This window comes from Hylobates moloch, unplaced genomic scaffold (genome assembly GCF_009828535.3).
Source record: "Hylobates moloch isolate HMO894 unplaced genomic scaffold, HMol_V3 SCAFFOLD_10, whole genome shotgun sequence".
In the NCBI taxonomy this organism is placed as follows: domain Eukaryota; kingdom Metazoa; phylum Chordata; class Mammalia; order Primates; family Hylobatidae; genus Hylobates; species Hylobates moloch.
In genome coordinates, this window is record NW_026652285.1 from 5,137,063 (window position 1) to 5,150,309 (window position 13,247).

The 13,247-nt window shown below is 42.6% G+C and overlaps 1 protein-coding gene across 1 annotated transcript in view; it reads left to right on the forward strand.

The window, feature by feature from the left end:
- The window catches only part of RAD51C (RAD51 paralog C), a 41,359-nt gene that overhangs the window by 14,076 nt on the left and 14,036 nt on the right, over nucleotides 1–13,247 (forward strand). Inside the window, exon 5 of the mRNA XM_032162846.2 lies at nucleotides 3,806–3,937. Coding sequence (XP_032018737.1) covers nucleotides 3,806–3,937 — 132 coding nt within the window. The remainder of the gene's footprint in view (nucleotides 1–3,805; nucleotides 3,938–13,247) is intronic.

Sequence of the window (13,247 nt, forward strand, 5' to 3'; positions counted from 1 at the left end):
GCTTTCAAAATACAATAGTAGGACACGCATAGGATGAACATTCCCAAAAGGATTATGGGTCCCTAGCAAGGCAAATTTCGTTGGACCATAAGGCTCAAGAATAATCCTTTGCTGGCCAGGCATGGTGGCTCATGCCTGTAATCCCAGCACTTTGGGAGGCTGAGGCGGGCGGATCACGAAGTCAGGAGTTTGAGACCACCCTGGCCAATATGGTGAAACCCCGTCTCTACTAAAAATACAAAAATTAGCCGGGCATGGTGGCGCATGCCTGTAGTCCTAGCTACTTGGGAGGCTGAGGCAAAAGAATCACTTTAACCCAGGAAGCAGAGGAGGATGCAGTGACATGAGATCATGCCACTGCACTCCAGCCTGGGTGACAGAGTGAGACTCTGTCTCAAAAAAATAATAATAATTTAAAAAAGAATAATTCTTTGCTTTGATGCTCTGCCTTCCAGGCCCACTGCAGTAGCAGCATCACCCTACTGCTCTGTGGGGTGGCCCTGCCCCTTCTTCTCTCTGCAAGGGCCCCACCCTCTGAAACCCAGGATGACATAGCATTGCCTCCTGGGCTTAGGGTAAGAGTGACAGCTCTGAGGATCTGTGATCCCCTTTGGCATCATTCTTTCCTTTTCTTGAGGAATAGGGCACATTCACAGTCAAGTAGCTCATGGTTTTCTCTTGTGGAATCAGTGAAGTCGAACAGCCTTCCTTCATTCTTTGCCACTTCCTCTGTCCTCTTTACTTCAAACTAGCAGTGTTTCTGCTATTATAATCCCTTATCTGTCACTGGCTTCTGCTGAGATGGCTGATTAACATCATGGATAATCTATTTACAGAGTCATTGTTCAACCGTACCTTTGGTCTTCTCTCTAGAGCAAGCTTTCTTATTTTTAGCAATATGGATAGGCTGAGAATTTTCTACATCTCTAAGTTCTGGTTCCTTCTTGCTGAACAATTCCTTCTTCAATTCATCTGTCTCCTCTTTCATTTTTACTATACGTGGTCTAGGAGGAACCAAGCCACTTCCTCTACACTTTGCTTAGAAATCTCCTGAGATAAATAGCCAATTTCATTTCTCAAGTTTTACCTTCTATAAAATACTAGAACACAGCCAAGTTCTTTGCCACTTTATACTAAGCACCAGCTTTCCTTCAGTTTCCAATAACTTGTTCCTCGTTTCTGTATAAATCCTCACCAGAATAGCCGGGCATGGTGGCTCATACCTGTAATCCCAGCACTTTGGGAGGCTGAGGTGGGCGGATTGCCTGAAGTCAGGAGTTCAAGACCAGTCTGGCCAACATGGTGAAACCCCGTCTCTACTAAAAATACAAAAAAAATTAGCTGGGTGTGGTGGTGTGTGCCTGTAATCCCAGCTACCGGGGAGGCTGAGGTGGGGGAATTGCTTGAACCAGGGAGGTGGAGGTTGCAGTGAGCCGAGAATGCACCACTGCACTCCGGCCTGGGCAACAGAGCGAGACTCCATCTGAAAAAAAAAAAAAAGCCTCACCAGAATTGCCCTTAATGTCCATATTTTCAGTATGTGCCTCAAAACTGTTCCAGCCTTTGCTTATTACCCAGTTTCAAAATCACTTCCACATTTTAGGTATTTGTTATAGTAGCACCTCACTTCTCTCACCCCCTAACCCACCATACCTCATTTCTTGCTACTAAAATCTGTTGTGGTCATCTCAGGCTGCCATAACAAAAATACTATAGTCTGAGTGGCTTGAACAACAGAAATTTTATTTTCTTACAGTTCTGGAGACTAGAAGCTCAAGATCAAGGTTCTGGCTGATTGGTCTCTGGTGAGAGCTCTCTCCCTGGCATGTAGATGGCCACCTTCTTGCTGTGTCCTCATGGGGAGGAAGGAAGAAGAGTGAGCTCTTTGGTGTCTTTTCTTCAAGGACACTAATCCTCTCAAATCAGGATGTCATTCTCATGACCTCATTTTACATTAATTACTACCTTAGAGGCCCTCTCTCCAAATACAGTCACACTGGGAGATAGGGCTTCAACTTACGAATATTGGGGGAACACAGCAGTGGTCATGTGTGGAGTCATGAAAAATCGAATCAACCTGTGCACATATTCCCAGCTGAGGTTGAACAAGGTCATGTTCTGCCTTTTTATTTCAGCTCTCATACTGTAAACAAGTGTCCTTTTCAGTCTTTATAATGCCCCCTTTTTTTTTTTGCATTTTTGTGCTTTTTATTAGTGTTCAACTGTTCTTCATCACTTTAACCAGTTTTATTTTCTTATAATTATCGGAAATTACCTTATTTGTGTGTTTGTTTGCATATTAATCGTCCCTTACTCCACTAAAACCTAACCTCCAAGAGAGGAGGGACCTCCTCTCTTATTTACTATATTCTCTCTTATTTACTATATCATCCCCAATGCCTGCAACAGTAACTAGCATATAGGAAAGGAGGTGTCAATTAATACTTGCTAAATGAAGAAACAAATACCCTAAATAAAACAACTTATTTAGACATTGCTTCATAAAAGCCTCTTCTTTAATCCAGCCCTTACTAGATAGAAAAAAACATAGCATTGGAGTTTTTTGTTTGTTTACATTTGGGTTAGTTTCCAGATTCTTTTTGATTTGGGGATCTTAAGGTTTATATATTGGCTTATTATTCTAACCTCACTGTTTATGTTTTATTTTGGGGGGACTTTCTTTTGAAAGGGTTTTGCTCTGTCCCCCAGGCTGGAGTGCATGGCAGGGTTTCACCATGTTGGCCAGGCTGGTCTCAAACTCGACCTCGTGATCCACCCGCTTCGGCCTCCCAAATTGCTGGGATTACAGGTGTGAGCCGCTGCACCCAGCCTGAGGTTTTTTTTTATTTTTTTTAAGGAAACATAAAAGGAACCCGGAAGGTAAAATTGGTATATTTAATTGACAAATTTGTTGTTTTACCAAGACTTTTTCTTTAAGCCTTTTCAGAATGTTTTATGAAGACTTTAAATGTGCTTTTTATCAGTAAAGACTGTGTACAGTGGCAAGGTATAAGAAAATTATAATTATTCCTTTTTCTTTTTTAATTACTTTTTTTTTTTTTTTTTGAGACAAAGTCTCACTCTGTCGCCCAGGCTGGAGTGCAGTGGTGCAACCTCTGCCACCAGGGTTCAAGAGATTCACCTGCCTCAGCCTCCTGAGTAGCTGGGATTACAGGCACCTGCCACTGCGCCTGGCTAATTTTTGTAGTTTTAGCAGAGACGGGGTTTCACCATCTTGGCCGGGCTGGTCTTGAACTCCTGACCTCGTGATCCACCTGCCTCGGCCTCCCAAAGTGCTGGGATTACAGATGTGAGCCACCGCACCCGGCCTTTGAATTGCTTTTTTAAAGTTGAGAAATTATCAAAGCAGAGTCTGTTTTAACTTTTAGTGATTATTGCAGAAAGCACTGGGCGAACAGCTTTGTAGCTTTCCAAAAGAAAGCCATTCTTTAGACAGTTGGAAATAAAGCCCTGGATTTTAAGGTTTTTTCCTGTAATGGACTATGGTTTTTCCAATGCTATGTTTTTTTTTTATCTAGTAAGGGCTGGATTAAAGAAGAGGCTTTTATGAAGCAATGTCTAAGTAAGTTGTTTTATTTAGAGTATTTGTTTCTTCATTTAGCAAGTATTAATTGACACCTCCTTTCCTATATGCTAGTTACTGTTGCAGGCATTGGGGATGATATAGTAAATAAGAGAGAAGAATATAGTAAATAAGAGAGAAGGTCCCTGCTCTCTTGGAGAGAGAGAGCATTTTTATTATTTTTCATACCAAATCTAACATCATTATCTCTTCTGTATTTAGGTTCGACTAGTGATAGTGGATGGTATTGCTTTTCCTTTTCGTCATGACCTAGATGACCTATCTCTTCGTACTCGGTTATTAAATGGCCTAGCCCAGCAAATGATCAGCCTTGCAAATAATCACAGATTAGCTGTAAGTATTAACTAGTGAAGAGAGTTTTATAACAAAGTCAAGACTGTATAAATTGTTAATGTCTAGAAATGTCAAAACAGCATTTGCCTGACAAATAATACAGACATGCAGTTTTGAGTAAAGTTATGGTTTGGTTGGTTTCTATTAAAAAATTCTGGTCATAAGTGTCAGTTTTCCTGGAAAATAACAAGCATAATTAACGGTGGCTCACGCCTGTAATCCCAGCACTTTGGGAGGCCGAGGCAGGTGGATCATGAGGTCAGGAGTTTGAGACCAGCCTGGCCAACGTGGTGAATCCCCGTCTCTACTAAAAAAAAAAAAATAAATACCAAAAATTAGCCCAGTGTGGTGGCACACCCCTGTAATCCCACCTACTCGGGAGGCTGAGGTAGGAGAATCACTTGAACCCAGGAGGCGGAGGTTACAGTGAGTGGAGAACGCGCCATTGCACTCCAGCCTGGGCAACAGCAAGACTCTGTCTCGAGGGAAAAAAAAAAAAAAAGGACTTTGTTTGATAAAGAAATGCCACCTTTGTTAATTGCGGTGTCTTCTTTGTTTAAATATACTTTGGATGTTTTTCAGGTTAATTCTTCCAACATCCCTGGTTTTCTTCTACTCTGAGTCTTTGATTATTATGTGGTATGTAATCACAGATTCAGATGGATTGAAACATTACCTGGTGTAAACAACCTAGATGCTTTGAGGTAGAGCTAAATAACTCTTGAAGATTTGAAATGTGAGGAGAGAAGTAAATATCAGCTCAGAAGGGAAGAGATTTTTTTTTTTGAAGTTTTACCTCACTTCTCTTTAACTGCTTGTTTGCCATTACTTCCCACCCTGAATCCACATCTCACCACTGACAACAAATACACACATTTGTCTGGGAGTAAGATGTAAAGTCAAACTGCTTAACTTGATTTCTTTGTCTTTACCTTAATTAGAGAGACCTTAGCACATACCTGTAATACATCATAAGTAAATAAAGAACTTCCTCAGTAAAGTCATTTTAAAGCATACTTTTTTCTTTGAATTTCCAATTTTTTTTGCCATATGCTGAAAAGCATAGTGCCCTGTGTTTGAATTACTTCCTGCTTAAATTAATTGTAATTTAGCCTTTTGTTAATATCAGTGAAGAGCCTCCAGTAGGGGGCACTCAAGACTAATAGGTTGCATAGTTCCTTATGTTTTTAACAGAAATAGCTTCACCTTTTCTGACTAAGAAAGCAATCCAAACAATAACATCAAATAGTAGGTAGTGTTTAAGAAGAGTGATGTAAATATAAACATCCTAATATGGAAGAAGATATATACATATATGTTATTGAGTGAAGAAATTTAAGTTGTATATAAAATATATTTAGTGTAATCTCAGTTTAGAGAAAACTTACAATTATATGTATGCATTTATATTTGTATATATGAAGAGAAAGATCTGAAAGGACCAAAACATTAACAGTGGCTACTTCTTTTTTATTTTTTTGGAGACAGAATCTTACTAAAGTGCAGTAGTGCAATCAGGGCTCACCGCAGCCTCAACATCCTGGGCTCAAGTGATCCTCCCACCTCAGCCTCCCTAGTAGCTGAGACTACAGGCACATGCCACCATGCCCGGTTAATTTTTTTTTTTTTTTTTTTTTTTTTTTTTGTAGAGATGGGGTTTCACCACGTTGCCCAGCTGGTCAGAAGGTGGAGGTTGGGCTCAAGCAATCATCTGCCGGCCTCAGCCTCCTAAAGTACTAGGATTACATGCATGAGCCACTGTGCCCGGCCTTGGCTACTTCAAAGGATGGGATTTTGTAGGGTTAGGGACACACTTTCCCTCTCTTACTTTGTAATTTCTTTGCTTGAAGGTTTTTTTCCCAATTAACATATATATAACATGTATGGCTTTTGATAATGTATTTTATAATTTTAAGGCCAGATGTGGTAGCTCACACCTGTAATCCCAGCTCTTTTGGGAGGCCAAAGTGGGAGGACCGCCTGAAGCCAGGAGTTTGAGACCAGCCTGGACAACAAAGCTTGACCCCATCTCTAAAAAAAAAATACATAAAATAAGAATAATTAGCCGGGCACGGCAGCTCACATCTGTAATGCCAGCACTATGGGAGACTGAGATGGGCGGATCATGAGGTCAGGAGTTCGAGACCAGCCTGACCAACATGGTGAAACCCCATCTCTACTAAAAATACAAAATTTAGTCAGTCGTGGTGGCGCACCTGTAATCCCAGCTACTCAGGAGGCTGAGGCAGGAGAATCATTTGAACCCAGAAGGCGGAGGTTGCAGTGAGCCAGGATTGCACCACTGCACTCCATCCTGGGTGAGAGAGCAACACTCCGTCTAAAAAAAAAAAAAAAAAAAAGAAATTTTAAGTTATGTATGCTTTTTGTAAAAAAAAAAGTTCTAAACAATAAAAAATGTAGGAAGCAATTATTCATTACTCAGAGATGGTGTAAATATTGTTGTCTGGTGTAAATATTTTTGTAGACTTCATGCATATACAAACTTACGTTTTAGAAAATGAGATCATAGGCCAGGCATGGTGGCTCATGCCTGTAATCCCAGCACTTTGGAAGGCCAAGGCGGGCAGATCACGAGGTCAGGAGATCGAGACCATCCTGGCTAACACGGTGAAACCCCATCTCTACTAAAAATACAAAAAAATAGCTGGGCGTGATGGCGGGCACCTGTAATTTCAGCTACTTGGGAGGCTGAGGCAGGAGAACGGCATGAAACCGGGAGGCGGAGCTTGCAGTGAGCTGAGATCACGCCACTGCACTCCAGCCTGGGCGACAGAGTGAGACTCCATCTCAAAAAAAAAAAAGAAAATGAGGTTATGCCACCGCAGTGGCTCACGTCTGTAATCCCAGCACTTTGGGAGGCCAAGCTGGGAGGATCACTTGAGCCTGTGAGTTTGAGAACAGCCTGGGAAATATAGTGAGACTTCATTGCTATGAATTTTTAAAAAAATGTTAGCCAAGCCTAGTGGCACACACCTATAGTCCTAGCTACTTAAGAGGCTGAGGTGGGAGGATTGCTTGAGGCTGGGAGGCAAAGGTTGCAGTGAGCTGAGATCGCACCACTGCACTCTAGCCTAGGCAGCAGAGCAAGACCCTGTCTTCAAAAACACAAAAAGAAATGAAAATGAGGTCATATTATACATGCTATTATGCAAAGCAGTTTTCTGTTTTTCACTTAATGTATTGTGAACATCTTTCCGTGTACGCTACTTTTTTTTTTCCATGTACACTACTTATAAGTCTGCTTTACACTAACAGCTGCATAGTATTTTGCTGTATGACTGTAGCATAGGTTTTTTTTGTATTTGTATTTGTTTTTGGGTTTTCTTTTTTATGAGACAGGGTCTCGCTCTGTCATCCAGGCTAGAGTGTAGTGGCATGATCTTGGTTCACTGTAGCCTCAATCTCCTGGGCTTAAGCAATCCTTTCACCTCAGCCTCTTGAGTAGCTGAGACCACAGGCACACACCACCACACCCAGCCAATTTTTAAATTTTTTGTAGAGGCTGGGCGCAGTGGCTCACACCTATAACCCCACCACTATGGGAGGCCGGGGCGAGCAGATCACTTGAGGTCAGGAGTTCAAGACCAGCCTTGCCAACATGGTGAAACCTTGTCTCTACTAATAATACAAAAATTAGCCAGGCATTGTGGTGCTCACCTGTAGTCCTAGCTACTTGGAAGGCTAAGGCAGGAGAATCACTTGAACTCGGGAGGTGGAGGTTGCAGTGAGCCAAGATCACACCATTGCACTCCAGCCTGGGAGACACAGTGAGACTCTTATCTCCAAAATAAATAAATAAATAAATAAGTTTTTTGTAGAGATGAGGTCTCATTATATTGCCTAGGCTGTTCTTGAACTCCTGGGCTTAAGGGATCCACCTGCTTCAGCCTTCCATAGGCATGAGCCACTGTGCCCAGCCTGTAGTGTAGTTTTTTTAACCACCTCCTTATTGATTGTCTCTCCTTTTTTTTTTCTGTTTTAGACAGAGTCTTCCTCTGTCACCCAGGTTGGACTACACTGTCACACTCTTGGCTCACTGCAGCCTCCGCCTCCCAGGTTCCAGAGCTTCTCATTCCACAGTCTCTCGAATAGCTGGGATTACAGGTGTGCACCACCACACCTGGCTAATTTTTGTATTTTTAGTAGAGATGGGATTTCACCATGTTGGCCAGGCTGGTCTCAAACTCCTGTCCTCAAGTGATCCACCCTCCTTGGCCTCCCAAAGTGCTGGGATTACCCAGTGCGTGAGCCACCACACCTAGTCTAGAATAAATTTCTTAAAGTGAAAATATTAAGCCAAAGGAATTGATTTTTGAACATTTTGTTTTATATTATAAAATTACCCTCAGAAACTATGCTCCAAAGTATGTCTCTACAGCAATGAATGGGAACTCTTGTTTTCCCATATCTTTACCAACTTTGGGTACCAGTCTTTTATTTATTTATTTATGTCTTTGAGATGGAGTCTCGCTCTGTCACCCAGGTTGGAGTGCCGTGGCGCGATCTTGGCTCACTGCAACCTGCGCCTCCTGGGTTCAAGAGATTCTCCTGCCTCAGCCTCTTGAGTAGCTGGAACTACAGGCGCGTGCCACCATGCCCGGCTAATTTTTTATATTTTTAGTACAGACGGGTTTCACCATGTTAGCCAGGATGGTCTCGAGCTCCTGACCTCGTGATCCGCCTGCCTCAGCCTCTCAAAGTGCTGGGATTATAGGCGTGAGCCACCACGCCTGGCTAGGTACCAGTCTTTTAAATCTTCGCCAAATTGATATGGGGAAAGTCCTTTAAAAATATGTTTTTTTGATTATTGGCATAATTTTTAAACAGCTTTAATGACGTATATCATTGATCCTTGCAGTGTGCACAATTCAGTGATTTTCAGTGTATCCACAGAGTTTTGCAAACATTACCACTGTATAATTTTAGAATATTTCCATCACCCCAAAAAAGAAACCCCAACCTCACAGTGAATTTCAGAATATTTAAAATGTCTGTTCCTTCACTGTCACTTTTCAAATCTCATGCAAATTTTTCTTGTGGTCAACTATAACTTTGTACCCTATGGAGAAAGTAATTCTGGTTCTGGGAAACACACAGTTCCAGATTTATAAAAAAAAAAAACAAAACCCTCTTTTTGGCTGGACACAATAGCTCACCCCTGTAATTCCAGCACTTTGGGAGGCCAAGGTGGGTGGATCACCTGAGGTCAGGAGTTCACAACCAGCCTGGCCAACATGGTGAGACCCCATCTCTACTAAAAATACAAAAAAATTAGCCAGTTGTGGTGGCAGGTGCCTGTAATCCCAGCTACTCAGGAGGCTGAGGCAGGAGAATCACTTGAATCCGGGAGGTGGAGGTTGCAGCAAGCCAGGACCACGCCATTGCACTCCAGCCTGAGCAACAAGAGCAAAACTCTGTCTCAAAAAAAAAAAAAAAAACAAAAAAACAAAAAAACAAAACCCTTTTCATTAGCTGTCATTCTCTATTCTACCCTCCCCCAGTCCCTCACAACCACTAGTATGCTTTCTGTTTCTGTGAATTTGTCTTTTCTGGACATTTTATATAAGCAGATCATACAGTATGTGGCCTTTTATGTCTGACTTCTTTCACTTAGCATAATGTTTTCAAGGTTTATCTGTATTTTAGCACCCATCAGTATCTTTTTAATGGCAGAATAATTTTGCATTTTATGGATATATCACATTTTGTTTATCTGTTCATTGGTTGAAGGACATTGGATGGCAGAAATATTTTTAAGGCTCTGAAGTTCATAATTTCAAGTGATTGTTACTTTACTGTTTTAAACTTTTGGCCTAGCATGGTGGCTCACACCTGTAATCCCAGCACTTTGGGAGGCTGAGCTGGGTGGATCACCTGAGGTCAGGAGTTCGAGACCAGCCTGGCCAACATGGTGAAACTCTGTCTTTACTAAAAATACAAAATTTAGCCAAGCGTGGTGGGGGGCACCTGTAATCCTAGCTACTTGGGAGGCTGAGGCAGGAAAATCTCCTGAACCCAGGAGGCAGAGGTTGCAGTGAGCCGAGGTCATGCCACTGCACGCCAGCCTGGGCAACAGAGCAAGACTCTGTCTCGAAAAAAAAAACAAAAAACACTTATTCTTTAGAAGCTTGGCATAATCACATAATAATTTTCAGTTGTATCATGGAGGCCAATCGTTTTGCAAAAGTAATATAATTGCTATATAAATATTTGCTAATAATGGAAATTCTAATTTTGGCATGTTGAATACCTGGTAAATCAGTAGTTTGATTTATATTTTCCTAAAAATACGTAGTGGGTAAACTAAGTACTCTCTCTTTTTTTTTTTTTTTTTTTGAAGGGGGGGTGCTCTTTCGGCCCCCCCGGGGGGGGAGGGGGGGAGCTCTGTCTGCTTCCAGCCTCCCCCCCCCGGCGGGTTCAAGCCATTCTCCTGCCTCAGCCTCTCCGAGTAGCTGGGACTACAGGCGCCCGCCACCACGCCCGGCTAATTTTTTTTTTTTTGTATTTTTAGTAGAGACGGGGTTTCACCGTGGTCTCGATCTCCTGACCTCGTGATCCGCCCGCCTCGGCCTCCCAAAGTGCTGGGATTACAAGCGTGAGCCACCACGCCCGGCCACTAAGTACTCTCTCTTAACCAGCACTGTCCAGTAGATCTGATGGAAAGATGAAAATGTACAGTCTAGTACAGTAGCTGCATGACTGTTCAGCACTTGAAATATAGCTAATACTGCTGAGCTACTGAATTTATAATTTTAATTTAACTTTTTTGTTTATTTTTTTTGAGATGGAGTCTCACTCTGTCGCCCAGGCTGGAGTGCAGTGGTGCGCTCTTGGCTCACTGCAACCTCCTCCTCCTGGGTTCAAGCGATTCTCCTGTCTCAGCCTCCCAAGTAGCTGGGACTACAGGCGCATGCCACCATGCCCAGCTAATTTTTTGTATTTTTAGTTGAGACAGGGTTTCACCATGTTAGCCAGGATGGCTTTGATATCCTGACCTTGTGATCCTCCTGCCTCTGCCTCCCAAAGTACTGGGATTACCAGCACAAGCCACCACACCTGGCTTCTAATTTGACTTTTTTTTTTTTTTGAGACGAAGTCTTGCTCTGTCACCCAGGCTGGAGTGCAGTGGTGCGATCTTGGCTCACTGCAAGCTCTGCCTCCCGGGTTCACACCATTCTCCTGCCTCTGCCTCCTGGGTTCACACCATTCTCCTGCCTCAGCCTCCCGAGTAGCTGGGACTACAGGCACACACCACCACACCCAGCTAATTTTTTGTGTATTTTTAGTAGAGATGGGGTTTCACCATATTACCCAGGATGGTCTCACTCCGACCTCGTGATCTGCCTGCTTCGGCCTCCCAAAGTGCTGGGATTACAGGCGTGAGCCACCATGCCTGGCTAATTTCACTTTTAAAAGCTACACATGGGCCAGGCACAGTGGCTTATGCCTATAATCCCAGCACTTTGGGAAGCCAAGGTGGGAGGATCACTTGAGGCCAGGAGTTCAAGGTTAGTCAGGGCAACGTAGTGAAACCCTGTCTCTACAAATAATTTAAAAATTAGTTAGGCATGCCTATAGTTCTAGCTACTAGAACTTGTGCTTAAACTATAGTTCTAGCTACTAGGGAAGCTGAGGCAGGAAGATTGAGTCCACAACTTCAAGGCTGCAGTAAGCTATGATTATGTCATTGCCCCTCAGCCAGGGTGACAGAGTGAGACCCCATTTCTAAAAAATATTCTTAAGAAAAGCTGCCGGCCGGGTGTGGTGGCTCATGCCTCTAATCCTAGCACTTTGGGAGGCCGAGGTGGAGATCACCTGAGGTCAGGAGTTCGAGACCAGGCTGACCAACATGGAGAAACCCTGTCTCTACTAAAAATACAAGCTTAACCAGGCATGGTGGCTCACACCTGTAATCCCAGTTACTCAAGAGGCTGAGGCAGGGGAATCGCTTGAACCCAGGAGGCGGAGGTTGCAGTGAGCCAAGATCATGCCATTACACTACAGCCTGAGCAACAGAGTGAGACCTTGTCTCAAAGAAAAAAAAAAAAGAAAGAAAGAAAAGCTGCCAGTTTAAATTCCTGCTTAGCTTTTTCTAAGGTGCCTGGTGAGAGGTAACAAATGGAGAATGCCCTGTGGCATGTAAGGGGAGGGGAACTAAAAGAAAATCATGTCATCCACTTGGTACCTAATTGAGATCTAGGTGGATCACAGATTTCTCCTTTGTGGCAAAACAGAAATTTTAGGGTGTTACCACTGCAGTGGGAACAGCCAAACAACCTTTTGTTCTTTTGCAGTTTTCTTTTTCTTTTTTTTTTTTTGAGATGGAGTCCTGCTCTTGTTGCCCAGGCTGGAGCACAGTGGTGCAATCTTGGCTCGCTGCAACCTCTGCCTCCTGGATTTCAGCGATTCTCCTGTCTCAGCCTCCCGAGTAGCTGGGGTTACAGGTGCCTGCCCCAACGTTCGGCTGATTTTTTGTATTTTTAGTAGAGATGGAGTATCGCCATGTTGGCCAGGCTGGTCTCGAACTCCTGACCTCAGGTGATCTGCCTGCCTTGGCCTCCCAAAGTGCTGGGATTATAGGCATGAGCCACCGCGCCTGGGCTGTTTCTCAGTTTTCTTATGTAAAAAACTCATTTTCAGAGTAGACATTTTTTTCTTACTGCTTTTCATGGAATTTCATTATCAGTTTTAGTTTGCAATATTAACTTTTTTTTCTGGAGGGAAGATATGTATTACAAGAGTATATAAAGTAACCATTTCTGGAGATTTTGGGATGGAAAGATAACAGACTTCTATGTTAAGTCAGCCTTAAACACTTTTGTTTTCCCTTCTTTATTTAAAATTACTGTCTTTCAAAACCTGGAACCTTTTTTGTAGGTCAGTATTTATACAAAGAGAATTAGCAATATGAAACCTTGAGGGCCATCTGTTGAGTTGCAAAGCAAAACCTGTGGCTGTTACTAGCCGAGTAGCATAATCTTAATTTGGAGTCATTTGACCTGACTACTATGATTTTTTTTTCCTAGTTCGTCTACTTATATTGTACTTTCTTTATGAGTTTTAAGTCTCTTCTCATAATTTGTTGCCTCAGTTTCTTTTTTTCCTGTAAAATTATAAACAGTAATACTATATTTGCTTCCTTCCTAAAAGTATAAACATTGAGGTATTTGTTAAGGATTTCATATTCCTTTTAGTAAAAATATTCTAGGGAGGCAATAGTGATAAAGAACATGGACTCGGCCGGGCGCGGTGGCTCACGCTTGTAATCCCAGCACTTTGGGAGGCCGAG